Source organism: Podarcis filfolensis, assembly GCF_964270895.1.
Source record: "Podarcis filfolensis genome assembly, chromosome: 4".
NCBI lineage: Eukaryota > Metazoa > Chordata > Lepidosauria > Squamata > Lacertidae > Podarcis > Podarcis filfolensis.
Window position 1 is genome coordinate 91457938 of NC_139607.1, and position 18537 is coordinate 91476474.

The 18537-nt window shown below is 42.5% G+C and overlaps 1 protein-coding gene across 13 annotated transcripts in view; it reads left to right on the forward strand.

Annotated features, from left to right (window-relative positions):
* The window catches only part of DLG2 (discs large MAGUK scaffold protein 2), an 877737-nt gene that overhangs the window by 18200 nt on the left and 841000 nt on the right, over nt 1-18537 (forward strand). For all 13 annotated transcript variants that reach the window (XM_083609628.1, XM_083609598.1, XM_083609629.1 and 10 more), the window contains exon 3: nt 9236-9367. In XM_083609628.1, the coding sequence (XP_083465754.1) occupies nt 9236-9367 (132 nt within the window). The remainder of the gene's footprint in view (nt 1-9235; nt 9368-18537) is intronic.

The following is an 18537-nucleotide window of genomic DNA, read 5'->3' on the forward strand; positions in this document are numbered from 1 at the left end:
GGAAATTTCCCACCTCTCCTCCACCAGTGCACCCCCTTGAATCTGTTCTGGGGGTTCCTATAACAGATTTGGGAGGGCATGAGGTGCGCAGAACGAGGAGGGGGGGAATTCCACTGTGCAAGTGGAAATCCTTGCATTTTTGCATCTTTTTAGTAGAATACTCACTCTGCGGCCCTCAGCACCTGCTGCCTGAGGCAGCTGCTTCTCTCTGTCTAATGATAGACCCTGGTTGCAATTGGACTCTGGTTACAAGGGAAGCATCTCTTGGGCGTCTTTAGGTTGTTTCCCTCCTGTTAGTCCAGGGAGTTTCTGGCTTAAATATGAAATGACTGTGTGGTTTTCGAGGCTTGCAGCCAACTGATTGAGTTGCAGAGAACTTTTAAGCAGGCAGAATGGGAACGATGCTCATTTGAACCAAGAGAAAGAGTGCAAAATCAATTACAAATGCAAATATGTTTGAGTCCTAAGAATAGCTGCCTTTGTAGCTAGCTGTGCACTATAAATATCCAAGGTAGAGCTAATCATCTATTCTCACCCAGTGAAGGGAAAGAATCCTCAAAAGCTCCTACAATCAGATGTGGGTCTTACATAAGTAGGGTTGCCAACTGACCAGAAAAAAGCAGCTCAGCCTACTCCTGTGCTTATAACAGAGGAGTGTGTTGGAATCATTTGAAAACCCAACAGTTACCTGTCAATTGCTGCTGATTAAACTACTATCAACTAGACTCAAAAAGTTAGAAACCCTATACACAAATACGACATTTACTTTAATTGGTATCTTCTTTAATCCTACAACATTTAGTCAACAAATTAACCTTGGTTATGCGTTGCAGAGATAGTTTTGTGATATTTATTTATTTGTGTGTGTTGTTCTTATCATTTGACAATATTTAATCTGTAAGTATTTGTGGCAAAGGAGCTACATTTTTTTGTTTTCCATTTTACATCAATAGTCAAGATTTTGTGGAGTGACAACAGAGCTGCAAGAGCTTAGTCAACAAGCTGAAAGAGGAAATGAGGTCTTCAGTTCAAATATAAAAGCTAAATTGTTTGTCGGGAGCCGAATATTGAATAAGATCATGGGTTTGGGTTCTGGGTCCAATTTTAAGCGTCACCTCCATATGGCAATCCCCCCCAACCCCCAACATTCCAAGGATGCAGAAGTAGGAGGAGGGATTGAGAACAGAAGAATATAGTCTTCAATTGTTTACAGAGTAAAACTGTTACTGAAATACGTGATGCTATTGTGTTTTGGGGGTTGAGGTATTATGGTGTTGGCCTGGAGTTCCCAAGCAGTGTTGATTATAACACAACATTTTAGGACTGGTGACCTAAAGGACACCTGTAGTGGGGCAAAAAGCCATTATCTTGATTCAGACCACAGATGATAGAATTGAACTGTTTCATGAATTGTGAGGCATCAGTTTCACAGCAGAGTCTCCTTTGAAGGGTTATCAAGCAGCCAATACTGATCAGTAAAGTAACGTATCAAGTAACCAGGATTGTTTGTTACCTGTCGTTGATAAATCTCCATTTTGCATCTATTTTCCCCCTTTGGGGATGCTTTGTTAAAATGTTCTTGGTGTGAGTTGCTGGAGCTGCCATCCTCCCGGGTTCAGCATTCAGCCTTGCATTTTTAGAATCGCAGAATTGTAGAGTTGGAAGGGACAACAAGCGTCATTCAGTTCAACCCCCTGCAATTCAGGAATCCTTCGCCCAGCATGGGGCTCGAACCCACGACCTTGAGATTAAGAGTCTCATGCTCTACTGACTGAGCTATCCACATGCAGAGCCCAATAAAAACCACTGTATTGGAATCTGTAAATATAAATGTATAGGGAGAACTGCCCTTAGCTATACATTACAGGAGATGCACTGGTCCACATCTTTCCCACACGGTCCCTCTGGTAATGTCTTGTAAAAGTGACATGTCATGTGATGCCATCATGGTCAGCATCCGTCCTCTCCAGTTCAATGATCACTGTATGTAGGAGGTGGGGAAACAAATAACTTCCTTTTACCAGGGACAGGAGCCATGCACCCCCGGAAATAAATATCTAGGTAGGCCTTTAGATGGTTTGCAAACCAAAGAATTCTCCAAAGCATAGCTAATGCAAGTCATGCTTCTTAGTTGTGCCTTGAAATCTCCCAACACCACTTCATTTCCTATTTATCCAAGGCCTGGGCTCTTAAAATAATCATATATTCATGGCAGACTTTGGAGCACTGATTCATTTTTGAAGTGGTTTTTGGCGCTGAACCAGTTGCTTGCCTCTCGAGTGTGTTATTTTGCTCTGAAATCCCAGCATAGGAAATAGACAGGAATACTGCCAGCATTAATAATCTGGGACAGAAGGTGAATTCCAATACAGAATCTATTGAAAAATTGCTGGAAGAATCTGCGTCTAATCAAAAAATAGCTGAGGAAGCAAAAGAAAAAGCAGTGGCTGTAGAGGAAGAAATAAAACCTATGCGCAAACAGATTGGGGATCATCAGTCACTTCTGTCTATGATTGAACTGAGGGAGAAACAGACCAATCTGAGGATCAGGGCAGTACCGGAATTTGAAAAAGATAACCTAAGTGACTACCTTACGCAGGAATTTGGAATTTTTTGGAATTTGGAGGTGGAGAAAGATTTTAAGATAGTAAGTGCGTTCAGACTTGGAAGAGGAGGGAGAAAAAACAGGGTCAGAGACTGTTTTGTTACCCTCCGAACGAAAGAAGAGAGAGATAAAATACTGAGTGCGCACTTCCAGAAGACTTTGGAGATCAACGATTCGAGAGTGGAGATTTTTAAGGATATACTGAAACATCTATTGGATCTTAGAACCAACTACGGAGATCTGGTGTCCCTACTGAGAAGAAACAGAATTGTTTTTAGGTGGGAATTCCCCCAGGGACTATCTTTTACCTTTAAAGGGAAAAAGTTCAAAATAAGATCAGTGGAAGATAAGGGAAAATTTTTGAGAGACCACGAAGAAGACCTGCAAAAAGAAGTACTAGAAGAGCTAAGAGCTTTAAGATCAGGAGTACTAGACATAGTACCAACACCTTTGGGATTGGACAAACTAAAAAAAGCGATACCACCGTCAGAACAAGAAGAACTTTTGGGAGCAGTTGGAGGAGAATAGAATAACCACACCATGTCTCTGCAATTATTAAGTTGGAACATTCATGGATTTAATTCTCCGGAGAAGAGGAAGAAAGTCTTTCATCTATTGAAAAAGGAACAATTGGACTTAATTTGTTTACAGGAAACTCATGTGATAAGGCTTCACAGGAAAGTACTGATTAATAAAAGATTGGGTCAAGAGTTTATTTCATCGGACAAGGTTAAAAAGAGAGGAGTTGTTATTTATGCCAAAGAGAGCCTATCACCGAAATTTGTTTTTAAAGATGAACAAGGAAGATTTGTGGCAATTGAGATTCAATCACAAGGAGAAAAATTTCTGATTGTAGGAGTTTATGCACCAAATGAGGGGAAATCTGAATTCTTCAAGAAATTGCATGAGACATTGCTTGACTATATGGACTACAACATTATTATGATGGGAGATATGAATGGAGTGGTATCTACAAATATGGACAAGTCGCAGAGACAGGTTGTAACTAAAGATGGCAGACTACCAAAAACTTTTTTTGAACTGACTGACAATATGGACTTGATTGACATCTGGAGAACTAAGAACCCCCTTGGAAGAGAGGGAACATTCTTCTCTGAAGCCAAAATGACATGGACAAGAATTGACCAAATATGGATAACTAGAGGCCTGGCACCTAAGACTCGAAAAGTGGAAATTTGCCCAAAAACTTGCTCCGACCATAATGCGGTGAAGATGGAGATGAAGCTAACACCAATCGGTTCCTTCAGATGGAGGATGAATGACACCTTATTTAGAGATCAAGAGGTTACCAAGAAGGCCCAAAAAATCTTGAGAGATTATTTTGAGATAAATTTGAATACCACGGTTGAAAAAAGAGTAATCTGGGACGCAAGCAAAGCGGTCATGAGAGGGTTTCTGATTCAACAGAACGCAATAAAGAAGAGAATTCAAAATGAGAAAAAAGATAAAATCTTGGAAAAAATAAAAGAAGGAGAGAAGAAATTAAGAGCGAAACCAAAGTCGCAAGAGATTCTGAGAGAAATAAAGCTATATCAAGTACAATATATGAAAATGATAAATCAGGAAGTAGAATGGAAAATTAAGCAGATGAGACAAAAGACATTTGAATCGGCTAATAAATGCGGGAAACTGCTAGCTTGGCAGATGAAAAAAAGACAAAAATTAAACACTATCACAAATCTGGATGTGGAAGGAAAGAACATACAGAATCCATTGGAGATTAGAAAGTGCTTCCAGAGATATTTTAAACAACTATATACACAAGGGCCACAGAAAGAGACTGATTTAGACCAATTTTTAAGAACAAATGGATTACAAAAAATGTCTCAAGAAAATAAGATAATGTTGAATCACAAAATTACGGAATAGGAGGTAGAAGGTGCCATTCAGAGCATGCAGTTGGGTAAATCTCCAGGGCCGGATGGTCTAACCTCCAAATACTATAGATCTTTGAAAGACTGGTTAATTCAGCCACTAAAGGAGGTCTGTAATGAAATTTTGGAGGGGAAAAAGGCGCCAGAGTCGTGGAAGGAAGCTTACATTACACTTATACCGAAAACTGAGTCTGAAAAGACACAACTCAAGAACTACCGCCCCATATCCCTGCTTAATGTGGATTACAAAATTTTTGCTGATATCTTGGCTAATAGATTAAAAAAGGTATTAGTTGAAGAGATACATAAAGATCAAGCCGGCTTTCTCCCAGGTAGACATCTGTCTGACAATACGAGGAATATAATTAACATTTTGGAGAAGCTGCAAGTGAATATCAATACCAAAGCAGTTTTAATTTTTATAGATGCGGAAAAACCTTTTGATAATATTTCTTGGAATTTTATGAAGAAAAATCTTCAGGGAATGGGGGTGGGCCAAGGGTTTGAAAATGGTATAAGTGCAATTTACTCAGAACAAAAGGCTAAGTTAATAGTCAATAATGTGATGACAGAGGAATTTAAGATAGAGAAAGGGACACGACAAGGCTGTCCAATTTCCCCATTGCTTTTTATTTCGGTTCTGGAGGTTTTGCTGAATATGATTAGAAGGGACCGTCTGATTAAAGGTATTCAGGTCGGAGCCAAACAATACAAATTGAAAGCTTTTGCAGGTGACCTAGTTTTGACGTTACAGGAGCCAGAATCTAGTACGAAAAGAGTATTAGAATTGATTCAAGAATTTGGTCATGTGGCAGGATTTAAGCTGAACAAGTCAAAAACTAAAGTGCTTGAGAAAAATTTTACACCAATTGAGAAAGAGAGGTTTCAGAAGGAGACAGGTTTAACATTAGTTAAGAAAGTAAAATATTTGGGGGTTAATATGACTGCTAAGAATTTAAATTTATTTAAAGATAACTATGAGAAATGTTGGATAGAAGTGAAAAAAGATTTAGAAATATGGTCAAATTTGAAGCTTTCCTTGTTGGGTCGAATTGCAGCTATAAAGATGAATGTATTGCCAAAAATGTTATTTCTGTTTCAATCATTGCAAATTTTGGACAAGATGGACTGTTTCAAGAAGTGGCAGAGAGACATTTCCAGATTTGTCTGGCAGGGCAAGAAGCCTAGAATAAAATTTAAAATATTAACTGATGCAAAGGAAAGAGGTGGATTTGCCCTGCCAGACCTTAAACTTTACTATGAATCAGCAGCATTCTGCTGGTTGAAAGACTGGCTGCTTCTTGAGAACACAGACATTTTGGACCTAGAAGGTTTTAACAACGTTTTTGGATGGCATGCATATTTGTGGTACGACAAGGTTAAAGCACATAAAGCATTTAAAAACCATATTGTCAGGAAAGCATTGTTCAATGTCTGGATAAGATACAAAGACTTATTGGAAAATAAAACCCCAAGGTGGTTGTCACCAATGGAAGCGAAGGCTCAGAAAAAGCTCAATATGGAGGCCAAATGGCCGAAATATTGGGAAATATTGGAACAAGAAGGAGAGAAATTGAAATTGCAGAGTTTTGAGAAATTAAAAGATAAAGTGCGAGACTGGCTTCATTATTATCAAATAAGAGAGGCCTATAATTTGGATAAAAAAATTGGCTTCCAGGTGGAAAAATCAAAATTGGAAACAGAACTGTTAGATCCCAAAACTAAGATACTTTCAAGAATGTATAACTTGCTGTTAAAATGTAATACGCAGGATGAAACGGTTAAATCTGCTATGATCAAATGGGCACAAGATATTGGTCACAACATTATGTTTGCTGACTGAGAACAGTTGTGGACCACCGGTATGAAATTTACGGCATGTAATGCCTTAAGAGAGAATATTATGAAAATGATATACAGGTGGTACATGACACCAGTCAAGCTTGCAAAAATATATCATTTGCCCGATAATAAATGTTGGAAATGTAAAGAAAATGAAGGTACATTCTTTCACCTTTGGTGGACGTGCCCAAAGATTAAGGCCTTCTGGGAGATGATATATAATGAAATGAAAAAGGTATTTAAATATACCTTCCTGAAGAAACCAGAGGCCTTTCTCCTGGGCATAGTCGGCCAATTGGTGCCAAAGAAGGATAGAACTTTCTTCATGTATGTAACAACAGCAGCAAGAATACTTATTGCAAAGTATTGGAAGACACAAGAGTTACCCACCCTGGAAGAGTGGCAGATGAAGGTGATGGACTATATGGAATTGGCGGAAATGACTGGCAGAATCCGAGACCTGGGAGAAGAGCTGGTGGAAGAAGACTGGAAGAAATTTAAAGACTATCTGCAGAAACACTGTAAAATTAATGAATGTTAAAATGATGTTGGATTGAAAATAAGTGGCATTAGCAACAAAGTTAATAAGAATATGCAAAAATGAATTGATAATGGATGAAAATATAGAGTCATAATATGTTAAGATACAGAGTTAAGATAAACGAAAGAGGGTAAGGATTTGCTGATTTGATTATTTAAATGGGAATACAAAAAGGGGAGGTGTGAGGAGGCCAAGGAAACAAGCTAATGAGTTTAAAGTTACAAAAAACGGATTTGTTTTTAATTCTTTTTCATCTATTTGTTTTTTGTATTTTGTATTTTTATTCTTCTTTTTTCTCTTTTATGTATTTTTGTATGTTCTCTTTTTTATTTTTTTCTTTCTATATGACTTTTTTCTATTTTGTAACTTATGTTTTTGTAAAATCTCAATAAATATCTTATATATATATAAAAAATGAAATCCCAGCATAGGGAAGTCAATGGGAAATTTTGAGAACCAGCTGACACCAAATCACTAGGAAGAAACCTGAAAAGGAGATCTAAGATGTTTTACACAGTGAATGTTTGTTCTCGCTGCATTTCAAGTCAAATTTGCCCATCACTGTACACAAACCCATGGGCTGGTGTGTGTTGAAGTCACCTGCTGTGGGTGGAGTCTGGGGGGAGATGTCCTCACCTGATGGAATTGCCTGATGGGTTTCCCACCCTGACCTCCACCTTTGGAAATTGGGATGGAAAGGAAGGCTCCACATACCTGGGATTCAGCGTGCTTCAAGTAAGAAAACTGTGCTCAAGCTGGCTTGAAGTTGACTTGAGGGAAGCAACGTCAAAATGCAGTAGTTTACTAGAAATTGCAGGATAGGTCTGGATCCTGTGTAATCTCATGTGTACGTGGATGCTGGACTTAGGGCAAGATCTTCAGAAGCCGCTGCAGGGAAGAGATCGAGTATGACCACTTTGGGGACTGGGAGGGTGATTATTTCCAAAGCTGTTGCAGCAAACTTCATTGTGCTGTACTTTGATTCTGATGGGTGACACCTGGCTTGAGAGCAGTACATGTGAAAAGGATCTAGGAGTCTTGGTTGACCACAAACTTGACATGAGCCAACAGTGTGACGCGGCAGCTAAAAAAGCCAATGCAATTCTGGGCTGCATCAATAGGAGTATAGCATCTAGATCAAGGGAAGTAATAGTGCCACTGTATTCTGCTCTGGTCAGACCTCACCTGGAGTACTGTGTCCAGTTCTGGGCACCACAGTTCAAGAAGGACACTGACAAACTGGAACGTGTCCAGAGGAGGGCAACCAAAATGGTCAAAGGCCTGGAAACGATGCCTTATGAGGAACGGCTAAGGGAGCTGGGCATGTTTAGCCTGGAGAAGAGGAGGTTAAGGGGTGATATGATAGCCATGTTCAAATATATAAAAGGATGTCACATAGAGGAGGGAGAAAGGTTGTTTTCTGCTGCTCCAGAGAAGCGGACACGGAGCAATGGATCCAAACTACAAGAAAGAAGATTCCACCTAAACATTAGGAAGAACTTCCTGACAGTAAGAGCTGTTCGACAGTGGAATTTGCTGCCAAGGAGTGTGGTGGAGTCTCCTTCTTTGGAGGTCTTTAAGCAGAGGCTTGACAACCATATGTCAGGAGTGCTCTGATGGTGTTTCCTGCCTGGCAGGGGGTTGGACTCGATGGCCCTTGTGGTCTCTTCCAACTCTATGATTCTATGATTCTATGATTCTGATGGTGGTTTTATTGTACGATTGTTGTTGTTGTTGTTTAGTCGTTTAGTCGTGTCCGACTCTTCGTGACCCCATGGACCAGAGCACACCAGGCACTTCTGTCTTTCACTGCCTCCTGCAGTTTGGTCAAACTCATGCTGGTAGCTTCGAGAACACTGTCCAACCATCTCGTCCTCTGTCGTCCCCTTCTCCTTGTGCCCTCCATCTTTCCCAACATCAGGGTCTTCTTTTCTCATGAGGTGGCCAAAGTATTGGAGCCTCAGCTTCATGATCTGTCCTTCCAGTGAGCACTTAGGGTTGATTTCCTTAAGAATGTATAGGTTTGATCTTCTTGCAGTCCATGGGACTCTCCAGAGTCTCCTCCAGCACCATAATTCAAAAGCATCAATTCTTCGGCGATCAGCCTTCTTTATGGTCCAGCTCTCACTTCCATACATCACTACTGGGAAAACCATAGCTTTTACTATATGGACCTTTGTTGGCAAGGTGATGTCTCTGCAATAGCTTTATTTAATGTGTGGTGCTACTATTCCCTCTCATCGGTCAATCAATAATCTGTTCCTGCTTCTCCTCCTCCTCTGTTTTGTTACTCTCAGCGTTTTCAACCCAGTTAACTACTTTTATAACCTTGGGTATTTTTATTTATTGTAGACACGGATCGAGCTTTAGCACTTCTGGAAGATTATTGCAAGAAGCTGAAAAAGCCAGAAGAGCAGCCACTGAAAAAGGCCATTAAAAAGGTGATGGGCATCTTTAAAAGCAGCTTATTCCAGGCATTGCTAGGTACGTAAATCCGGCTAATGCTTATTTTTTCTTCATGGTTGTTATGATTCATGCAATTGGGTGCTGAAGATGTATGGCTCTTAGATGATTCTCATAGATTGGCTTGGTTAATGGGGTCATGTGAACAACTAGCCTGATGTGGAGATGTTCTATGCGGAGTCCGGTTTATTAACTATGGTTGCTGTAGGTGGTAATCACCATAAAGTAAAGGATTTGAAAGACCACCTTCTTCCCTATAGATCAGTTCAGGGCTTAAGATAACAGAGGTGGCACTTCTGGTGGTTCCACTACTCTCAGAGGTTTGGAGGTGGGCAATGGCAGCTTGTGAGAGAGCCTTCTAGGTGATGGTTCCAAAAATGTGGAGCTTCCTCTCAACAGAGGAGGGGGCACCATATATTTCCAGCTTCTGTTGTTTGCTGAAGATACACTTGCCCTCCTTACCTTGCCCTCCTGAAAACTGAAAAACGTGTTTTGGTGCCTCTCTTGGCAGAAAACATGACCTACCTATTTTTGATTCTATTGTTACAGGTGTTTGCTTGTTTGTTTAACTGTCCCATCTGTTTTTATATGCTGTAATTTACTTCTCATGAAGGGTGGGTTAGAAATACAATAAAAATAAATAGTGATGTGGAACTTTTCTCGCTCTCTCATTTTCCTAATGTAAATGATCCTGCCAACCCGTCAAGCTGCTGTCTGCTCTGTTATGGGTACCCATAGGCTTCCCTGATGGGGCAAATAGAAACGTTTTGCCACTTGACAAAATGTAGAGGTGGAGGATTTGATAATGTATCTCCAATGTTGCCTTGTTATGTCTGGCCAAAAGAGGAGGTTGAAGATATGTTTTGCTGTGACTCTGGGAGGCAGAGAGCTTGTTCTGTCAAATATGCCCACCAGTAAGTGTCCGATAGTTTTGATAGGGACAGGCAATCGCCTTCCTGTTTGCTCTGAAAGTGTTCGGAGAGTTGAGCGCTGTGATTTAAGAAGAAGAAGAAGAAGAAATTGTAGTGACCACCATCACCTCCTCCTCCTCTCCTTCCATAAGACCAAATAACTGACCATGGGAAAAGTGGAGATGGAAGTAGCAGGTGCTTGTTGAGACCTTCTGGAGTGTCTGTTCCAACCAGAATCCCTGGTGGGAACCTGATGCTCTGGAGCTTTCACTTTGAAAGAAATGGGAGGTGGAGTGTTTGTGTGATTCTGGGTCTGTTCCCGGTCACCGATCGGTGCTTCCATAGACTTGGCAGAGTGCCTTTTCCCATCACCCTCTCCACTTCCTCCTTCCTCACGACATGTCTGTTGGCATCAGGGAAGGAGAATGAGTAGGAAGTGGTGAAAGGCCTTTGGAGAGGGTCTTACAGAGGTGGACATAGTTCTTTTCTGACCCTCCTTGGAAGAATTCAAGCAGGTATCACCTTGTGGTTGAAATTCAGCTCTAGTCTTGGAGACAGAAGATGACAGCCATCTCTCTTGTTTGTCGGTATATGTAGGGCATAAATTTCCATGTCAATCAGTGCATGTTTTGTCCTTGAGGGAATGCTGCTAATATATTTTCCCCAAAAATGCTTGCTTTCAAGACTGCTACAAAAGTGTTGTTGTTGTTTTTGGGTTTTTCTTGGGGTAGCTAAGATGTTTTGTAAGTGAGAAAAATGAGAACTGCTTGAACCAAAGCTTTCCTTCCATTGTGCTGTTCATCACTCGTTGCGATAAACAGGAAAGAAGTTTCCCAGCCTGTTGATTTAATGTTTTTTTTATATCTATAAAAAAACCACAAATGCATTTATTCTCTCCATCCACCCACTTGAGATGACCTTTCTTCACTCCCGTGGTGCTTTTAAAATTTTATTACGGAGATTTTGGAATGGTGAAACATGCATAATCTCTCATTACAAAATTGTTTTGCTCTTTGAACGCCTTGGATTGGCTGATACTCAATAAGTGACTATGCAACCGTATTCCAAGGTTGTAAGAGGATGCCGTTACATAATAAAACCTGATTATTATATAATCGTTACATATAATAATCACACTTCTGACATCTGTTTGGGACCACGTTTGATAGGCTGCCTAGTAATGTGTTTCTGCATTAAAATTCACACTAATGTCATATGGTCCCTGTGCTTTGGTTTTCAGTCTTATTCCTTTTTTTTATCTGTTGTGCGTTCGTCGATTTTTGTCCTGAAAAGTTGCGTATAACTCTGAATATTCACAGTGCTTGTGGCAGGTTGCAAATGTTAAAATCTAACAAAACAGAACCAAAGAAGAAGCCAAAACCTCACCAGTAAAACACACACCACCACAGCAACAACAACAGCAGCAAACAAGATAACTCAAAGTTTAAACTCGTAAAAGCCTCTCTACTCTCCAAAAGCTAATATTTTTAAAGGTAAGCTTTTCACTTAAGCAAAACCAAAGCAAATGTTAAGAGAGTTGGGAGTGAGGAAGATGCAGAATTGCCTTGAGGCGGCGGTTTGGAAGGTGATTAGTAAATCCAAGTTAATAATAATGAATAATGCACCAACTAGGCCTGAAGGTTTTAACTGGGATGGCTGTGATCCGTGTTCCTGCTTACTCTGCATCCAAGTTCTACAGCTTCCAAGATCCTTCCTGCTTTCTCTTCTTGGGCTCTTTATCTTTAAATCAGACTCTGAAGAGCAGAAAGCCATTCAAATGAAGGAGCCTTCAACGAGATTGCTGAGGACAAATGGTCCCTTAATTCCTCTCCCATTGTGGCTTCCCAACAATTGATACAAAGAGGTAAACTGCCTCTGAACTTATATGAAGAGCACTGCAGGTTGAGGCCAATGACCCACGTAGTTCAGAATTCTGTCATCTTAGTGTCCGACCAGATGTCTATGGGAAGTTCATAAGCAGGACATGAGTGCAACAGTGCTCTCCTCACTTGCAATTCTCAAATATTGTTATAATAGCAGTAATAACAACCCCCCACTCATCTGTCTGGGTTTCCCCACTGAGCACACCACTTCTACTACCGTTGAGGTAGAACATAGCCATCGTGGTTAGTAGTGACTGGTAGCCTTATTCTCTCAATTTCTCATTTTACCCATCTTGAATTCGGTTCTCCACGTTTCTGCAGTGATTTGCAATTTCTTTAAAAGTCCTCATGAAAATTTGCCATAACTTTAGTGCAATTTTCTCCTTACAGACACATTTCATGCAAACAATGTTCCTCGAGATATTTTTTCATATGTTATTTACACGAATGTGTTCATTTCTAACGCACCGTTTTCCCCAATGCATGAATGACTGTGCGCATTGATGGAGATCTGCACCACAAAAAATTGAGAAGTGCGAATTAAGGAGTTTCTCATTAAAATGCAAATGAAATTGAATTTGTCTCCCATGCCTAATGGTGGGGCCGGCTGCAGTTCCATAAAATGGTGACCCCAGAACTGTGACTAAGATTTTTGGAGGTGCAGCTTTTAATTATGGGTAGGGGAAACCCCACAAATACTGGGGCCTGGATTTCCTTTTCCTTTGCATTCAGCCCCTGAACCTTTGTAGAGATGCTTCTAAGCAGCATAATCTTTTAAGACGTATCATGTTTCCCTAGCAGAGGAATCAGGGCTCATTACTAGGTTGCTGTAAGAGTAATAAATATGAATGAGGCCTTGATTATAGAAACAGATGAATAATTGAAATGGAGAACTGAGAGGCTGGCAGTGCCGTGGCTAGAGGGTAGTTTATCAGAGGATGCTCTATTATATATAATAAGTGCCATCTTGGCAATCTCAAGCCACTCAGCCATGCTGCACCAAAACAGGCATCCTACAGTGGCTGGCTGTAGTCTTCATACCCATCAAAGAAATGAGGCATATATTCTAGTTTTTTAAAAATATAATACCGAGCCCATCTGGCTGGGTTTCCGCAGCCACTCTGGGTGGCTCCCAACAGAATATTAAAAACACGATAAAATATCAAACATTAAAAACTTCCCTAAACAGGGTTGCCTTCAGATGTCTTATAAAAGTCAGATAGTTGTTTATTTCCTTGACATCTGATGGGAGAGCATTCCACAGGGTGGGTGCCACTACCGAGAAGGCCCTCTGCCTGGTTCTCTGTAACCTCACTTCTCACAGGGAGGGAACTGCCAGGAGGCCCTTGGCACTGGACCTCAGTGTCTGGGCTGAACGATGAGGGTGGAGACGCTCCTTCAGGTATACTGGGCCGAGGCCGTTTAGGGCTTTCAAGGTCAGCACCAGCACTTTGAATTCTGCTCGGAAACGTACTGGGAGCCAATGTAGGTCTCTCAGGACCAGTGTTATATGGTCTCGGCGGCCACTCTGAGGCAAAAGTAGGCAGGGCAACAGCTGTGTGCCTTAGCTCAGTACTGAAGACCCATGCAAATGTCACAAGTTTCTGACAACAGCACGCATTTCTTCCCCTGGCTAGGCAAGATGTATTGCCATAGTTCAAGGACGCATTCCAGTCAGGCAAAAAGGCACGGCCAATGGGGCAAGGGCGCTTCCCAGCCAAATAAATCCACATGGTAGAAAGCAACCTTTTCATTGTCAAAGATAACATCCATGGTCGCTTCTGTAGAGCTCTGGATATCTTCGCACACCAATCTAGTGTCTAGGCAGTGTCAGGGACTGGCTGGATGGCAAAGTGTGGTGGGAGACGACAAGTCAAGATCCCCACCCCCCAGGGAGGACACAGAGGGGGAAGCAGGAGGTTTGAGTGAACACGGGGGCTCAGAATAAGAAAGCCGTTCAAGGGACAGGGCTGGGCGTCGAGGGACTCAATACGAGTGCAGACTCTGGCAGAGAGGAGCCAGATGCTGTTTTGGTTGCTCAGCGGCTGGGCAATCCCTCTGCAACTACTTCTCCACTGACACCCATGTCACAAAGAGCCTTGTACATTGCTGAGCCATGGGCCAGACTGGCTTGGGACGAGTTTAGGAGGAGAGGGCTAGAGAGGGACCAGATTAGCCTAGAATTAACTCAGTTGTGTTTTTACTTTTGTGAATAACAGGTGATTGCACGTCACGTCTCAAGTCCCCTTTCCTGGCCTCTGGATGAACCTGCCTTCCTGACAGCCCCTTGATAGGCAGCTATTCCCAGGTCCGCACTCTATAGAGCAGTTGCCACAACAGGGGACCACTTTAAGTACCTTCCACCAGTTTATGCACCTTCCCCCGACTGGCTGCCTACATGCAGCCAGAGGCTATGCCTGCGTGGACGCTTCCTCTGCTCATCCCTTTTCACCCCCTTCCTGGTTCTGGGAGAAAGTGGTGCAGAAGAGGGCGGGGAAGCACCTGGGCCTTCCAACCCACCCTCTGTTCAACCCTCCAGCTCTGAAGCTTCCCCTGCCTTATGGCTGATACAGGTCCCCTCAAATCACTGACCCTGTCTGCTGAGTCAGACTCCAGCCCCGCTTCCCCTGCTGCACACTCATCAGTGTCTTGCCTGTCCCTGACACTGGCATGGATTGAAGAGGGTCCCAGGGTCCGGATAGAGTTCCCTGTGCCTTGGCTTCCTGTCCCTGCCTTAAAAGGGCAATGGTGGAAGGGGTGGGGGATCCAAATGGGGAGAAAAAAATGATGCAGGTAGCATGCCAAGCAGTGGCGTAGCATGGGTTGTCAGCACCCGGGGCAAGGCAAGTAATTTGCGCCCCCTAACCCGTGGATTTGCACCCCCTAACCCGTGGATTTGCGCCCCCTAACCCTAACCCCCAGATGTTGCGCCCGGTGCGGCCGGCCCCCCCTGCACCCCCCACGCTACGCCACTGATGCCAAGAATTGCATGTCTGCTTTTCCCCACTGTTGGGGGGAAAGCTAGTGTATCAGGGAGAAGAATTCAGTCGAACCTCCCTGGTATTCTGTTTCTCTGCAGCCACATCTCTCCGTCTCTGATACACCACATAACATTTCTATCACCTGCAGGAAGGTGGACTCTCCTTCCTTGGAGGTTTTCAAGCAGAGGTTGGATCGTCATCTCTCAGGGATGCTTTGGTTGAGATTTCAGGCATTGGACTAGATGACCCGCAGGATCCCTTCCAATTCTATAATTCTATGATTCTGTTATATTTCCCCACCTTCTCTCGGCCCAACTGCATTTCTCCCTCTCTCTCGCAGGCCACACATACAGGCCACAAACATGCAATACCTCCCCCTTCTCTCCCTCCCTGCCTCTCTTTTTAAAATTACTTTATTTATGATTTTCAGTTTTATACATTTCAATAATTTTACAATCATCTTAGCATTTCAAAACTTGACTTCCTTCCCCCTCTTTCTGCCGTTCCTTGAATTTATCTTTTAATATTTTCTGCGTATCCAAATTATCTTAATTTGCTCATTTATTCATCTAGTTTAAATATATGCTATTATAAAACTGCAGGTTCTTACAATAATCCTGCCAGTGTTCTTAACTGTTTACAGTTTATTTGTAAACATTCAATAAACCATTTCCATTCTTTTATAAAAAGTTTGTTATCTTGATTTCCTATTTTTCTGGTATGTTTCAATATTTCTGCATATTCCATAAGTTTTTGTATCCATTCTTCCTTTGCTGGGACTTCTTCTTCTTTCCGTCTTTGGGCAGGTAACATACTTGCTGCTGTACCTGCATACATGAAGAGGTTTCTATACAATTTAGGTAGTTCTGTCCCTATAATTCCCCAAAGAAAAGCTTCTGGTTGTATTTATTTATTTATTTATTTATTACCCAGACATTGCAAAAAAGATCCCCATCATGGGTTAGTGAAGACAATACTGAGCAAGACGGACCAATGGTCTGAGTGGGTATAAGGCAACTTCCTGTGTTCCTATTATTACCCCCCTATATTGCTGGTGGGACACGGGTGGCGCTGTGGCTTGCCGATCAGAAAGTCGGCAGTTCGAATCCCCGCGACGGGGTGAGCTCCTGTTGTTCGGTCTCTGCTGCTGCCAACCTAGCAGTTCGAAAGCACGCCAAAGTGCAAGTAGATAAATAGGAACCGCTCCAGCGGGAAGGTAAACAGTGCTTCCGTGTGCTGCTGTGGTTCACCAGAAGCGGCTTAGTCATGCTGGCCATATGACCCGGAAGCTGTCTGCGGACAAACGCCGGCTCCCTTGGCCTATAGAGCGAGATGAGCGCGCAACCCCAGAGTCGGTCACGACTGGACCTAATGGTCAGGGGTCCCTTTACACTTACATATTGCTGGTGGGGTGGGGGAACTTGAGGCTGAGACAGTGACTTCCCAAGTGAGTTTCTGACTGAGCTTAGATTCAGACGGCGGACTTCCTGATTTGTAGCTCAGCCCCTACTAAGCCACCATGCAACACCAGCTAACTAGATGAATAAGCAGGCACAATATTTGTAGATTCTCCTTCTCCTCCTCTCGGCCACCTTTTTGCTGTGTACATTTATCATTAAGAAAAGTGCATGGTTTTCCAGCTTAGGGAGCTCTGCTGGGGAACGAGGAGATTTATATGTGGATATGTGTGTGAGCGCACAGAGTGCATTTGTGTGGAATCATCTCTATAAAACATCATTTTGTTTTGAGCGGGAATTAATGCTCCGCAAATAGCTGTAATCATCTTACGCAGCATTAGGTAAAATCTAATCTCTATAGGGTTTTTTCTAAAACGCAGATAAACCCTGCCTCTAAAGGACGGCGCATTTCCCGGATCCTTTCAAAACACACACACGCCAGCTTCATTCTTGAGCTTGTGTAACCTCCCCTCTGCGTTTTTCAAAACTGGGGCATTTGCAGCGTTGCCGTGAACTGAAAATTTACACTTTCAGCTTTTCTTGGCACACGATCTTCCCAGCAGCAGCAAGAACAAGAGAAAAGCCACCGTACCTGGTTTGCGCGTGTGCTTTTGGAACAGAAGACTGACACAAAGAGGCACCGTGGCACTTTTTGTGGCTGGGAATGTAGCTTACGTACATCAAGTTTATGTGTGCACATTTCATTTTATTCATTTGAAGTGTGCCGGGGGCACAAGAGATGCTGCTGCACTCCAGTTCCCATAAACTCCAGCCAGCATGGTCATTGACCAGGGATGATGGGAGTTTGGCGCCTTGTACACCTTCTTCTAGCAATTCCTGCAGGCAAGCTGATGCCAAACTGCTATCCTTTGGACCACATCAGCAATGCTGAGCGGGGGGGGGGGGGCCTTGTTGTCTGGGCAGCCCAGGACCTCCATATACACTGCCTAGGTTTGCATCTCGAGAAGGTCACTTGGGTGCTGCTATTGCAGAGGTTTGACTTCACCCCCGGAAGTGCACTCCATTGTCTCTCGAGACAGATGGATGCCAACGACGACAACCACAACAACCATCCCTTCAGTTGTGTGTGTGGTTTTCAAGGACTCTTTGTTCACTGGCACTGGCTATCACCAGTGAAATTGATCAAGGACCTTTTTAAAGGCAGTTTTCTTTAAAAAATAAAAAGGACACTCCCTACCTCTATACAGGATTGCATGGCTATCCTATAAACAAACAAACATAATAATAATAATAATAATAATAATAATAATAATAATAATAATTTATTATTTATACCCCGCCCATCTGGTTGGGTTTCCCCAGCCACTCTGGGCGGCTTCCAACCAAATATTAAAAACAATACAGCGTCAGACATTAAAAACTTCCCTAAACAGGGCCGCCTTCAGTTGTCTTTTAAAAGTAAAATAGTTGTTTATTGGCTTGACATCTGGTGGGAGGGTGTTCCACAGGGCAGGCGCCACTACCGAGAAGGCCCTCTGCCTGGTTCCCTGTAACCTCACTTCTCACAGCGAGGGAACCTTGGTACTGGACCTCAGTGTCCGGGTTGAATGATGGGGGTGGAGACCCTCCTTCAGGTATACTGGACCAAGGCCGTTTAGGGCTTTAAAGGTCAACACCAGCACTTTGAATTGTGCTTGGAAAGTACTTGGCTAAAATGGGATAGGTTCACCCTTTGAACTGATGATCTAGATAAGCCTTTATAATCTCAAAGGAGCATCATTTTTATTTCCCAACGAGCAGTCATTTAATAGCGGAACTTAACTTTCAAGGGCGGCTTTTATCTTGTGTGAAAAGTCCCAACCGCCATCTTCATTTCATAAGCAAAACTGTCCTAAAAAACTTAAGCTTGAATTTTTGCATAGCCCCTCCCCAGAAGGCTCCTCTCTGGAGTAGAAAAACGACACTCCTGCAAATGATCTCAGGCAGCCAGATCTTTCT